General features: G+C 40.6%; 2 protein-coding genes across 3 annotated transcripts; both read left to right on the forward strand.

Annotated features, from left to right (window-relative positions):
- Positions 1 to 1,405, forward strand: rln3a (relaxin 3a). 2 transcript variants are annotated; one of them, XM_074696484.1, is made up of 2 exons: positions 1 to 251; positions 918 to 1,405. In XM_074696484.1, the coding sequence occupies exons 1-2, from the start codon at positions 92 to 94 to the stop codon at positions 1,202 to 1,204; spliced, it is 447 nt and encodes a 148-aa protein (XP_074552585.1). In that variant the 5' UTR covers positions 1 to 91; the 3' UTR covers positions 1,205 to 1,405. The 2 variants fall into 2 exon arrangements, with proteins under 2 accessions (XP_074552585.1, XP_074552586.1); XM_074696485.1 differs by having other exon boundaries at positions 921 to 1,405.
- Positions 1,406 to 3,068: 1,663 nt separating this feature from the next.
- Positions 3,069 to 13,243, forward strand: il12rb2l (interleukin 12 receptor, beta 2a, like). The gene is made up of 15 exons (XM_074696856.1): positions 3,069 to 3,614; positions 4,088 to 4,186; positions 5,870 to 6,014; positions 6,124 to 6,275; positions 6,922 to 7,064; positions 7,179 to 7,317; positions 8,765 to 8,835; positions 9,173 to 9,404; positions 9,531 to 9,731; positions 10,068 to 10,190; positions 10,409 to 10,543; positions 10,690 to 10,836; positions 11,346 to 11,415; positions 11,629 to 11,728; positions 12,514 to 13,243. Exons 2-15 carry the CDS (start codon positions 4,114 to 4,116, stop codon positions 12,880 to 12,882), a joined length of 2,100 nt encoding a protein of 699 aa, XP_074552957.1. The 5' UTR covers positions 3,069 to 3,614; positions 4,088 to 4,113; the 3' UTR covers positions 12,883 to 13,243.
- The last annotated feature ends 323 nt before the right edge of the window (positions 13,244 to 13,566 follow it).

The raw sequence follows: 13,566 nt of genomic DNA on the forward strand, positions 1-13,566 counted from the left end.
CTGGAGCCACAACTCTCACAGACAGAGTCACACAGACATCTCATCCTAATATTGAATCCACTTCAGTGTCACCTTCTTTTCCTCAGGTACCATGTGGAAAGCTGCAGTGCTGGCTGTGTGTGTGCTGGTGGCTGGAGTTCAGCCCATGGATGACCCTTCGTATGGAGTGAAGCTCTGCGGCCGTGAGTTTATCCGGGCTGTGATCTTCACCTGTGGGGGCTCGCGATGGAAACGATCTCTCAGGAGTGCAGGTGAGAGGCTAAAGGTGTATCTCATGTAGCTGTTGTATATGCACGCCTCCTCTCACTGTCTCCTCTTGTTATTTGATAGGCTTTTGAGGGATTATTATAATCTCTAGTATTATGTTTTTATTGATGGCAGCTTTTTGTCGGAAGCTTCGTTACATTAAATTAAGAAATTTATCATATCTGAAAATTATCTCCAAAATAAAAAGTTTACTTTATGAAGGATGTTTGAAGCGGGCACAACCTCTCTGATAATATTTACCTTAGAATAAATAGAGATTCTTGAGCTGCAGCTACATCTGTTTTTAATCCATTTCTGTACCATGGCACCATGGTAATGGTATTTCTGCTCTTACCTTCTTTTGGTAATCTGAGCAGATGGAAATCTTGCAAAAAATCCTGAAAAACCATACTTTAAAAATGCCTTTATTTTGTGTTAATTATATGCTTACAGCAGCAAAATTCTCATTTAATGACACTGGTTCAGTTTAACAATGATGTCTTTAATCCTTTAATACCAGAGGTCAGTCTTAATGGATTAATCCTATCAGTTCAAGTTAAATGTCCCTGTGACTGCTATCTTAAAACCAGAACCAAACAGGAACAAACTGATACTTTCTGTCAGAGTGTGAAAGAAAAAGTCCACTTAGTCTCCAACTTTTTAATTTTCAGCAGACCCTTTAGAGGACCCGCTCAGCTCCCACCAGGAGGACTCTTCAGAGGGCCTGAGTCCCAACTTCATGGTGGAAGGTCTCCTACAGGGGGTCAGAGATCTGAGCCTGACACCCAGAGACAACCAGGAGAGAGTGTTTCAGAGGCCGGTTCGCTCCTTCATTACTGAGGAGATCCTGGAGGCCCTCCGCAAGGCTGACCGCAAAGGTCGAGACGTGGTTGTGGGTCTGTCCAACGCCTGCTGCAAGTGGGGCTGCAGCAAGAGCGAGATCAGCTCCCTGTGTTGAGATGCCACTGACCCCCAAATATCTGAGCCAAGACACATTCAGACCAACACATGTCCGCATACCTGTTATTTAGCCTCTCTTGTGTGGTTTTCCATCCTGTCTTTCAGTATTTATGAACTGTTGGAGTTCTTGTTTACTTTTTATATGAGTGAAGTGTGTGAATGTGAATGAAGTGTGAAGAAAATGTTGCCATGTGTCCAAAATGTGTCTGTAGGTCTGCTATCATTAAAGATCATTTTGGTTTTGTAATTAGCATTAACTTGTTTTTGTCTTTTCTTTGTTCACTATGAGAACCCAAGAGAACCTGTTTCACGATATTTTTTTATGAATCAATTTTTAAAAAATGAATTATCAAAAAAACAACATGTGATGTATTTAACATGTTACGTCCAATGTTGCCAATTACCTTGAAAAAGTAATCTGATTATTGATTAATCCTTTAAAAAGTAGGTCAGTTACTTTACTGATTACTTGATTTTGAAAGCAAGATAGATAATAAGTTATTTTTTGAGTAACATTCAACAGCAGGTGACAACAACACCTCTGCAGCTTCATAGAGCTGCTCCACTTGGCAAAAATGTGTAATTGTGATAATAATGAATAATAACATGAGTCTACATGTTTTTTTATTATTATTATTATTATCATCATCATCATTATTATTATTATTATTATTATTATTATTATTATTATTATTATTATTATTATTATTATTATTATTATTATTAATAATAATAATAATAATAATAATAATAATATGGAACAAGCGATTTTAGTTGTGACATATTTACTTCCCAATTACAAAAACAAACAAAAATTTTTTTTTATACATTTAAAATTTTGAAACACAACTAAAGAAAGCTTGTACTGTTCTATTTTTGGTGCAATATACAGTACCGTTCAGTTAAATTTTAGCTTTCAGTTTTATATCTATTAACTAAACTCTGTGCTTTAGTAAAATTTGATTTTGTCAGTCTCTTTCTTTTTTTTTTTTTCATTTAAGCAGTAGCCTGTTGATCCTGTTATTTCGGTTATTGCAATACAAATAAGCAAAAAATAAATGATGTTGGAGTGTGGGATCACATAATCCCCAGTGCCTTAGTCGGGGCACCCAAGTCTAAAAAGTCTGGGCACGCCCCTGTTTGTCAGCCTGAGTCTCGTTGCAGGTAGCATGCACGTGATGTTGCTCTGCTCATCAACGGATGTATTTCTGCTGAACAGATGGTTCAGTTCGTGGAGCAAAGGAAGTTACAGTGAAAGAAAGGACTCAACTTTCCCCCAGGTAAAAGTCAAACAACTTTATGCATTTATGTCCAAATGTTTCACACGTGACTTGTCCTCATGCTGGAAACGTGACTTGTCCCATACATCTCCTGTCACTCCCCGAAATGCAAAAAGAAAGCAAATTTACCTTGTTACTGAGGGAAATGGTAAAAAAAAAAAAAAGAAAAGTAACGCACGGTGACTTGGATAAGTAAATTTTATCTGAGTATCCCTCTAGAAAAAGTAACGTACTGGATAACTCGTCACTGAAAAAGTGGTCGTATTACTCTTCCTCTATGTTAACAGCATCACTGTTACGTCTGTACATCACAGGCTGTATATGGAGTCAGACTGCCAGATATATAAAGTCAGTCATAGCTCATCATCCGCATAAAACATAGACAATAAAATATAGAGTCAGAAATGGAATTTTAACTGTGTTATAAAGATAGACATTGATTTTAGACTGTTGATATCTACATCCTGCCTGTGAGAATGTGTGAGACAGAACGTGCGCGTTCTACTCCCTGCCTACGTCATTGGGAATTCCTGAAATAGGCGGGGCTTGACGATCAAGCGAACGGTGTTGTGCCATGAAGTGACTGTCAGCAGAAACTCACTTAACGGCTGCGGGAGCGCGCGCAGCCTGACAAATATTGACCATTTTCGTTTGCCCAAAAGTAATCCAGGTACCTGTTGTCACTTATTGCCTTCTGAAGTAGTCTCATTTTGTTTGAGTGAGTAAAATTAGACAGATTATAGACCAATTGGTGCTTTCCAACCACCATGGTGGCTTTTAAGGTGGAAAAATGACACATATTGACCACATTTGCTTGCCTAGCTTGTCAAATACACGTACTTTATCTGTTAAAATTGACTACTAGCACGTCTATCAGCGTGTTTCATCGGTTTTGAGTCGAGAGGAACTGCTGCAGACCGGAGACACCGAACTTTGGCGATAACTTCCGCAAGCTGCGCGCGCTCCCGCGGTGGTTTAATCAGTTTCTTACAGACAGGCACTTATTGGCACAAGCCAATTCAGTCATTATAATACAGACTGGAGAGAGTGTGAGTGTGCGTTTGTGTGGTCTTTACCGTCTTTGGTGAGAGATCTCAGCAGACAGGGTGCCCCGAGTGTAATAATGAGGTACAAGAACCATTTCAGTACTTTTTGTTTCCGTGAAAGTTGGTGTGTTATTTTGGTTGTGAGTTTGTGCTTTAATTTGTGTGTAAGTTTGTATGGTAGCTTATGCGTAAGTGTTTGTGTTACTTAATGCGTAAGTTTCTAGTTTGTGTGCGTAAGTTTGTATGCAAAAGTGTGTTATCACTTTGTGTTTAAGTTTGTATTCTAGTTTATGTGTGTAAGGTTGCATGCAAGAGTGTTTTATTAGTTTTTATGTTAGAGAGTGTGTGTTAGTTTAGACAGGGCTAAATTTGATGGTAGTCACAGTATGTTTTTTGTGCTTCTTTCAGTTAGTAGTTGACCGGTACCACTTAAAGTAAGTGTGTGTGTGTGTGTGTGTGTGTGTGTGTGTGTGTGTGTGTGTGTGTGTGTGTGTGTGTGTGTGTGTGTGTGTGTGTGTGTGTGTGTGTGTGTGTGTGTGTGTGTGTTCTCCACAGAACCTGGAGTGCTATGTCCAGGTGTGATGTTGAGGATTAACCTCTGGTGTGTTCTGGAGGTCTGGGTGGTCATCTTGCCAGAGATTGTATCTTTTTCAGGTACACACGCAAAAACTGTCTTACCATCTGACTGTACTTCTCCCACTGTTTATGTCTGTATCTTAAATTTCATGTTAATTTTTGATTTAAACTTTTTTGGTAGTGTAATATACATACAGCTGTTACATGGTGTGATGAGATAGTGATAACATGCATACAGTGTGGGCTTTTTCTGTGAGAGCAGTCTGCATCAATCTGATGACAGGAAATGGTTTGACCACAGCAGACTGAGCTCAGTTCTCGTTTCCTGTTAGTATTGGTGAACTTCTCTGAAACGAGCTGCAGGAATAAAGGCATGTATGTCCGCACTGTTGAAGGTATTTCTGAAGAGTGATAAGTCACACGGCAAATAATGAGCTGGTTATTGAAGTGTTACTTATCTCACTAGAATTTGTGAGCTCAGTGCACACACACACATACACATGCATACACATGACATAGCACAAACCCATTTGAGCTTAAAACATACTCTTAACACAACACACACTATTTTAATCAGAGAATATATTATAGTCTGTCAACAAAGGGAAACAGCTCAGTCCACATTCAGTGAGTATTAGGTTAGCTTTTCATAGGGGCTGTGCCAAGGGGGCCAATGTGCATCATGGGAAAAAAATGGAATTTCAGTGAGGAAAGGTAAACTGAAGAATAAATACAGATAAAAATACCTTCAAAGAATAACAGCCACACATTCACATTTTTTAATGAAAGTTTAATCAATTTAATTCACCTAACAGTTCAAGTTTAGGATGACAAAATACTATGTACACACCACAAACCCACAAACAGAAATTACCTCCAGAAAGAGTCAGGACTCACTGGTCTCAGTGGACAAATCAAAGAGCATTTAATGCCTGGTGTCTTTCTGTTATGTTTTGCTTTTTGTTGTTTTGTCTCACGTCATTGTTTTTTATTGTGCAGTGCCGTTTGGTGTCGTACCGTATTGAGATCTGCCATTTGGTTTTATTCTGTGTGCTGTAGTGTCTTGTCATGGGTTGTTTGGTGTTGTTTTGTGTCATTTCTTGATAGCTAAAATATAAGGTTGCAAACAGTTAAAAACTACCGACAATTCAGTAAATCAAAAATAAGCACAAGTCCTCATTCCTTCTCGTTGTCAAACCACCAGATTTAGCAAAGTTGCTGTTGCATCATCTACACCTTGTTGCTGTTGATAAGTAAACAGAATAGAATAGAACAGAATAGAATAGAATATCCTTTATTGTCATTGCACTGTAAATGTACAACAAAATTAGGGTTCTCCCGTCATGCACCATGTGATGAATAAGAGGGTCATAAGACTGTTTCATTGACAAAAGGCTCTGCCTCATGATGCACTCAAATCCTTTTGTCACTAAGAAAGTAAGCACCTCTGGTTGGTTATCGTTCAGTGTTTGTTTCATGTATTGTTTTGGTTAATGTTTGCCTTTTAAGGATGTTTTGCAGGAAACAGATTTAGTGTGCTCACTCTGCAGCAAGTGAAACTGTGGGGTTCCTGTTTCAGCGGTAGAGGTAACCTGAGAAAAGAGGGGACAGATTCAGATATGTTGGTCAGGGAGTCTTTGAGCATGGCGTGTGGTATGGATTAACCTAACCAGCCATGTGGTGAACTGCAATCTGAAAAGGAAGTCTGATTCTTAAATAAGTTTTACTCAGGTTTATTCTTTGATAATTTTGTTATCCCAGGTTCCCCTGCTCCTCCCACTCGTCCTGACTGTTTCATTCCATGTGATGAAGACTGTCGAGGAGATATCCACTGCACCTGGGCACCAGGGCCAGACCCTCAGACTCCCCGTAACTACACCCTACACTGGGAGTCATCATATTCAGAGTAAACACCACCAACTCTTTGCCTTCCTCAATCTGATCAATCTTTAGTCTTATTTGAGGGCTTTTCTGAATAAGTGTCACACCTGTTCCTCATGTTACATGTCCTATAGGAATCAGCATGTGTTTTGTGGGCTCAGTTTGAATGGTTCAATCAAGCGTACCCACATTCCCAGCCATGATGATCTTCGTGTTTGGGTCCAGGCTAAAAACCACCACGGATCTGCCAAATCTCCAGTGCATAAATTTAACACAGAAGAAATCTGTGAGTAAATTAAATCTCTGTCTCCTGTCTGCTCACAACAGGTGAACTCCTTCCAATGAGGCGTTGTTGTCTGGTGTTAGCTCTGTTAGCCATGTCTGTGAATAGCATGATGCTACTCTGCCTTCTGGTATTCCCTCTGTTGCTGGGTTAGCATGGCTAGCTCATCCGTCTTATTCGAGATTTACATTCCCTATGACGATGCATGGAAGGACAGGTCCATGTCGTCACTTCTTAGCTCACACCTCAGTACCAGCACGTCGTCCTCACCTCCTTCTCCTAACTTTGTGGGGAAACATCAGGCCTTGCACCAGTTAGCAATGACATGCTACAGGCTGCTAACAGCTGATTTCACATGTAAACAATGCAGCCATGGTTGCATGTAGGATCTCCAGACAAACACAGGAGCAAAAATAGTAAAAATATCACTGAAGACAAAACCAGTTTGGTGTTTATGACAAACAAATAAACCACCAAGTGTAAAGATGACAAAAAAAAGATGAAAAATTACAAGGAACGGACAAGGAAGAGAAAGTTACCGCAACAGGGCGGCGCCTAGCAACAGTAATAATATGAATAACCTCTGCATCTCTTTTATTCTGAAGCAGTCTCGTTCCGTTTTAAGTTTACTGTGTTGTCTGTTTTTTAGTCAAGCCGCCTCCTCCTAAAGTCACATGGAGCGATCTGGAGCCATTAGGGATTTCCTGGACCTCTAGCTGTGATCAGCTGAAGCTCTCTTTGGGATTCTGTGACATCCGATACCGGACTGAGGCCAGTCAGGACTGGATCAAGGTGTTTTAGATGTTTTTCTGTGGTGTTGCTCTCCTTCATACAGTGTGATAAAAATTTTGAAGACATAAAAATAACTTGTCTGTTTATGATAACTCATTTTCTCTTTCTGTACAGGCAACATCTGACCATGGCAGCTTTACATTTCTGGATCCTGAGCCCTGCTCGGCCCATGAAGTCCAGGTCCGCTGTGCCTGTGACTTAAGCAGTAAGAGTGACTGGAGTGAATCCCTGAGGAAAACCAGCACCGGGACAGGTAAGTGCTGGTGTGTTGCTCCGTACCATTTTCTGTTCAGAGTGCCCCCTGTTTGTCAGATTCATTTACAACTATTGAATTTAAGATTCAGCTAACAAAGTTTAGTAGTGAGAAGAGATAAAACACAGATATCTGTATTTCTTTGCTGAAATCGATTCCTGTGACTAATTTTGTAGTGATGGTGGACACAGGAGCCTAACTGTCAGACAGAGAAAGGACAGAAAAGCAGGAGAAAAATAAATGGAAGAGTGTTAGAGCACAAGCTAAAGGCTAACACAGAGGCTAAACTGTTTGTGATAATGTCCATTCCAACCCACAGTCAGCAGTTATTCTGCAGTGGTCTGTTCAAACTTGAGAGTCTATCAATAAAATGAAGAGTGAGATTACGTTAGCTCTGATTGGTAGATGACTGACAGGACATAGCTAATTCACACACACACACACACACACACACACACACACACACACACACACACACACACACACACACACACACACACACAGTACGGACATGTCATAGAGCACCAGGCTGCCAGCTGTGCTAAATATAGGGGGCTACTAAACTACTTAGAAACTGACAGTGTTTACTTGTTGTTACATTAAGTACATACGTTGGAGCACTGGGCTGACGATGTTGCTACACATAGCCAGGTGCTACAATGTTTGCTTGGTGTCACATTTCTAACTATTACACTACGTAACTGTACTGATAAAAACCTTACCTCGACACATTGTATCTAGTAAAAGTTATCTTGAACAAAGAAGATTTGTTTTTATCCGTTCTTCATTTAATTCCAAAACAAACACACACCTCACTAAAAGTAATTTACAACAGTGTACCTGAGACTCCGGGCCACAAGGTGGCGAGGGAGTGCAACTAAAACAGATCCTCCTCATAGCATCTTTAAGGAACAGATTGTCATTTCTGGAAAATGTGTATCAATAATTCTGCCAGAGTTGGTCAGGATATTTCTACCTTTTTCAACTCAAAATGATGAGTGTGAACCTGGAGCCAGCTAGTGATTAGCTTAGCATTAGCCACAAAGAATCAGATACTCTGTCAGTGAGGAGTTAACAAATTAAGTGTCTTTTGAAGATGTAGATAGACTCATAAAACCCAACGTATGACCACCCCTCATCATTTCAGTAAGTTCCTTTGTTAAATGCAGTAGTTGACTAGCTGTTTGGGCTGTTTAAATTTTGTGTGCTAATTAGCTAATTAGACATAGCTTTGGCTATCCAGGCAAACAAGTTAGGCAACTAGACCTTTTGAAAGGAAACTAACAAAAACAAACACAAAGAGAGGGTCGTGTCATGCTTACCCAGCTGTCCTGTTTGCACTAAGCAATCTCAACTCAACAAAACCTAACCAAACTAAACCAACTACAAGTAAACTAAACTAGGCTAACCCCAGCACTCTTCAGTCTGTCCTCTCCTTGATTTTCAGCTGGAGAGATGGATGTGTGGAGGGACTGCGGGACACCTCCTCAGAGCTCTGACTGTGTGCTCACCTGGAAGGTAAGGATGAGTTAACGACAGGTCAACAGACCATTCATTGGTTTAAGGTCCTGTGTGGTCCTGCCATATTTTTCCACTTGCCCCTGTGCTCCCGATCTGTCCTTTTTCTCCTTAATTTGTCCATCTTTGCTCCATCTTCTGTCCGTTCTTTCAGCTTGTGTTCATTTTATCGTGTGCCACCTGGATTAGCTCTGTGTAGGGCAGCCTAATCTGACCTTGAACCCTCCTTTTAAAAAACTGAAGATGATAATTTAAAACTCTCGAGTGTTTCCGTCTGTTCACCCCATGTCTTTGTTGAAATGATTCGCCTACACACTGATTTCTCTCCTTATTCCAGAAGCTTACTCCCTCCCAGGCTTGTGGCCGCATCCTGGGGTATGAAATGAGACTGACTTACCTGAACGGCTCTGACGATAAAACCTCCATAGCTGAGGACAGCGGCCGGTTGGTGTGTGAGGAGATGAAATGCTACTTGAACTCCACTCTGAAGAATGTGTCATCAGTCAGTGTGTTGGCCTTTAACGCTCATGGAGCTGGTGTCCCTTCTTACCTGTCTATGCCTGTGCCAGGTACCAGTTACCCTGTTAAAGTTGTGCTCTGTCATAGACTGTGATCATAATTTCTTTCTGAAAATAGTCTATTTGCATGATTCAGTCCCCTGTTTCCTTCACCATTGGTTTCCTTCATTTCCCTAGGTTTTAAAGGTAAAGGTGAGGATAAGAAAGGGTTTGACTGGGAGATGACAGAGGACAATCTCACTGTGTCCTGGGACTTCTCTGCGTTTTCTGATACCCTGAAGGAGTATGTGGTGCAGTACAAACAATTTGGAAGACCCCTGGGCGAAGGACTGGACTGGGTCAGAGTTTCTAACAGACATACAACGACTTCTTTAAACGGTATGTCTGATTTAAACCAACAAATTTCGTAACAACCTTCAGAACAAATTTCAAATCAACAATCAGAACGATATTCATGAAGACAACCATAAAAGCAACAACACGTACAAACCAGGAATGACTAATCATCATGTCAAACACCTCTCAGGATCACTGAGAGTTAAATGAGTTAGGGTAAGTTTTTGTTAAGTTTGTTGACATGAGGTTACTTTGGGTCAGCTTAGTGACTAGACTAGTTCTGGTTAAGTCAGATTGGGTTGGGTTAGTTAGAACTAGGACAAGTCAGGGACTCGTGCAGTCTGTGTTCAGTACTCTGATCTGTGTCCCACTCTGTAGGTCACTTCAAGAGGTACACGCCTTACCAAGTTTCTCTTCTCACGGTGTCACACAGCAACCTGTCATCGAGTCCATCAAGTGTCCAGCACCTGTCATCTGTGACTGGATTTTCCCTCCAGGACAGTCAGTATCTACTTTGTGTTTATTGATTTAAGCTTCTCTAAACGTTCTCAGTCAAACTATGTTGCGTGAAGATAAAAATGAAGTCCGGATGGTCCTCATCTAGCAAACGTGGGTGTTGACTTATGTCCTCACATAGATCCAGATTTACTAATCTGGACATGGGCAGAACGTACAATCAAATCAAATGTGAACCAATGTCCTTTTTCTTCAATTTCTAGCCCCATCCAAAGTACCATCATTTTATAAGGTGTCCAGTAACACCAGCCATGCGACCGTGGCCTGGGAGCCTGTCCCCCTCCATCAGCAGAATGGGATCATCTTATACTACCAAATAGGAGTCAACGGCCAAAACGGTAATGTGTGTCATTTAATGGACAGTGTGCAGCTTTTAAAAGTATAGTTTTTATTATTTAAAGGTGCAGTGTGAAATACTTAAAAATGAATCAGTAAATATTAAAGTATTTGAAGAGCCATAAACTAAGTGACCCTTGTCTTCCAGTTTACAATGTGAGTTCCTCTGATACCACCAAACAGCTGAGCGTCCAACCAGGCCAGAAGCATGACTGTTGGATACGAGCTGTGACGAAAGCTGGGCCCGGAGAAAAGACCACATTGAACTTCACAATCAGTAGTCAGACTGAGATCGGTACTGCCCTCTCTCCCTCTGGGTTTAGTGTGAAAGCTGTGACCAGGACTAGTACACAGCTGTAAATTAGGAATTATTAGTCAGCAGTAACCATTGGCTAGCAGTTAGCAGTTGTTAGTTAGCGGTATTCAGTAGTTTGTATAATTGGGTGGTGAACAGTTCTACTGTTTCATTTAGTAGACGCTTTTGTCTAAAGCGACGTACAACACAAGCAAGAACTTAGACAGAAGGGAATATTATTCAGCACTAAATACTCACTAAGAACTGGGTCTGAGACCTTCTGACTCATTCTACCCCTGAGAACCAAGAGTAAGTCAGTGAGTTAGCAGTTATCAGTAGTTAGCTGTAATCAGTTTACACTTGGGTGGTAATCAGTAGCTGGTGGTTGTAGGATAGGGGGTTTTGGGATGACATCATATAAATTTGAGTATGACTGACATGATTCATCTTTACTTCTAACTCATCTCTTTCTCTGCCCACCCCACATCCCCCCTCACCGTCTCTTTCAGGTTACTCTGGGATGGTCCTGTCCCTGCTCCCTGTCACGTTTCTAGTTGTTGTTACTTTGGTTTTAGTCTGGTGAGTGAGCCTATTAAAACCTGTTATTAGAAAGAGGACCTTCTGATCAGCATGTGTTTGATTTCTGTGTTGGTACTTTGATGCTACTTTATTGTAACCATGCAACCATGCTTCCATCTTCACATCACGCAGTTAACACTTTGACACATCCAAATATTAAGAACCATGAGTTTAAAGGTTGTCTGATGTTTACAATTTGGATGTGTCCATTAGTGTGTGTCCGAAAGCCAAAACAGCATGTCCTCTGATGGCTCAGTGTTTCCAGAAAGTGCCGGATCCTCGAAACAGCCTCATCTTCAGACAGAAGATTCAGGTGAGACCGCTTCTCTTTGTCCTGGACATTTAAATGTGGATCAGGGTTTGAATGATTATTGATCCAGATTTATGCTGTTATCAGGGCTTGACATTAACTTTTTTGCTCACCAGCCACTGTGGCCATTGGTTTCCCAGAGTTACTAGCCACTCAGCATTTTCACTGGCCACAATTTTGTTGTTGGATAATTATGTTTAATATGATTAAAGCGGGTGATGACATGATTAAGTTTTCTTGAAATAGATTTACAACCTTTTTAAATGTAAATGACCCCTGTGCACACTCAAATGTAGACTGCATAAATCAGGTATTTAGCTGGTTGTGCTCCTCAAATATAAAGATATGCAGATTATTAAAACAAAGTAATAAAAGAAAGATTTTAATATTCCATTTAATGAAAGTTGGGAAGGTTAGAGATTAATTGAAAAGATAAAAACCTAACTGAAAAATCTAGATAGAAACACTGTCAGCTTAAATATTTATTTTTAGCAGTAATTTTTCAGTAATAAACTAAGCACCATTCTTTCTGGACTATAAGTCACTCTGGAGTATAGTAATACATTTTTTTGATGTATTTCAGATGCTGTTTCAGAAAACTACAATTAAATAATTCAACCTGCCAAAGTGGCTAGTAGGAGTGACAGTGCTACCTGCCACAGCCGAAATTCACCAGCATTTGGCGGGTTGGCGGTTGTCAATGTCAAGCCCTGGCTGTTATTCTAAAGAGAACTATTAAAGTATTACTTTGAGATGAATTAAAACCAGTATCTGTTTGCTCTCTGCAGGTTCATGAGCTTTCCGATTGGCTTCCTTTCTATGAGTCACATCCAGAGATCTCTCTGCTGGAGGTTGTGGACATCCAATCCTGGGCATTGAAGAAAACTCCCGACCCTGAAGAACCAACCAAGCCATCAGACAGACACAGATCCTCACAGATGGACTGCACAGATGAGGAACGGGAGGACACAGTCACAGGGGACAGTCAAAGGATAAACAATAAATACAGAACAGAGGCATACAGCAAAATCGTTGACTCAGAGGAGGAGGGGGAGGAGGCAGAGGACTGTTGGGGCTCCTCAGAAGAAGAACTGGTAGAGTCGGGTTATGAAAAACACTTCATGCCCACTGCTGAGGAAATACAGTGTGATGCGTAACACACGGCTCCTGGATCAGATGTTTTACTTTCCAGCACGCAGGAAGATGTTTTTTAGGGTGTGGATGACTTTAGATGACACCCTGTGGAGAGCTAGCTGTTTTCTCTCTGCAGGATTTCTTCTATCAGGTTTGGATATTTCCATCTCCACACTCAGGCCTCCACTGTTTACATGTGTTTGTTGTCATATTTGTCTTTTATGTTTGTCTATTTAGCTGTCAGGTGTTTATGTCTCTTTTCACCTGTTTTTCAGTTTTTGTGGCGATGCTCCAGATTTTCCTTGTTACAAACTTCCAAACCACAGAAACAAGATTCACTCCAGGAATCAAACTTGAACAAATTATTTTGATATGATCTGATTTTTTTTTAAGATGTACTAAGTCATGATTTTTTATAAAGATGATTAAAATATATTAACTGAAAATTTCTGAACTCCTCTATTTAGTTTCTTCAGCAGGCCTGTTCATTCTATTTCTCTGTTACGCGAGTTTTTTTTCCCCTAGGATGAAATCGGGAAATCCATGCCCCCAACCCATGTGACTGGTTCCTGCAAAGTCTCTCACTTCCACACGCTTCTACCTCGAATGCGCCCCTCCTGGTTTTTAAATTTTCCCTGCTATTACATCGCCGCTCTCACAACGCTGTGTTGAAAGTGTTTAGTTCTTTGACGCTTTTTTAGTTTCAT

This window comes from Halichoeres trimaculatus, unplaced genomic scaffold (assembly GCF_033239565.1).
Source record: "Halichoeres trimaculatus isolate MK-OKI-2021-1 unplaced genomic scaffold, fHalTri1.1 fHalTri1_scaffold_20, whole genome shotgun sequence".
Lineage (NCBI taxonomy): Eukaryota > Metazoa > Chordata > Actinopteri > Labriformes > Labridae > Halichoeres > Halichoeres trimaculatus.

Coding starts and splice junctions, on each gene's coding strand:
- rln3a (XM_074696484.1), top strand. CDS start 92: ATGTGGAAAGCTGCAGTGCTGGCTGTGTGTGTGCTGGTGGCTGGAGTT. Junction 252..917: donor ACGATCTCTCAGGAGTGCAG/GTGAGAGGCTAA, acceptor TTTAATTTTCAG/CAGACCCTTTAGAGGACCCG.
- il12rb2l (XM_074696856.1), top strand. CDS start 4,114: ATGTTGAGGATTAACCTCTGGTGTGTTCTGGAGGTCTGGGTGGTCATC. Junction 6,015..6,123: donor TGGGAGTCATCATATTCAGA/GTAAACACCACC, acceptor CATGTCCTATAG/GAATCAGCATGTGTTTTGTG. Junction 6,276..6,921: donor ATTTAACACAGAAGAAATCT/GTGAGTAAATTA, acceptor TCTGTTTTTTAG/TCAAGCCGCCTCCTCCTAAA.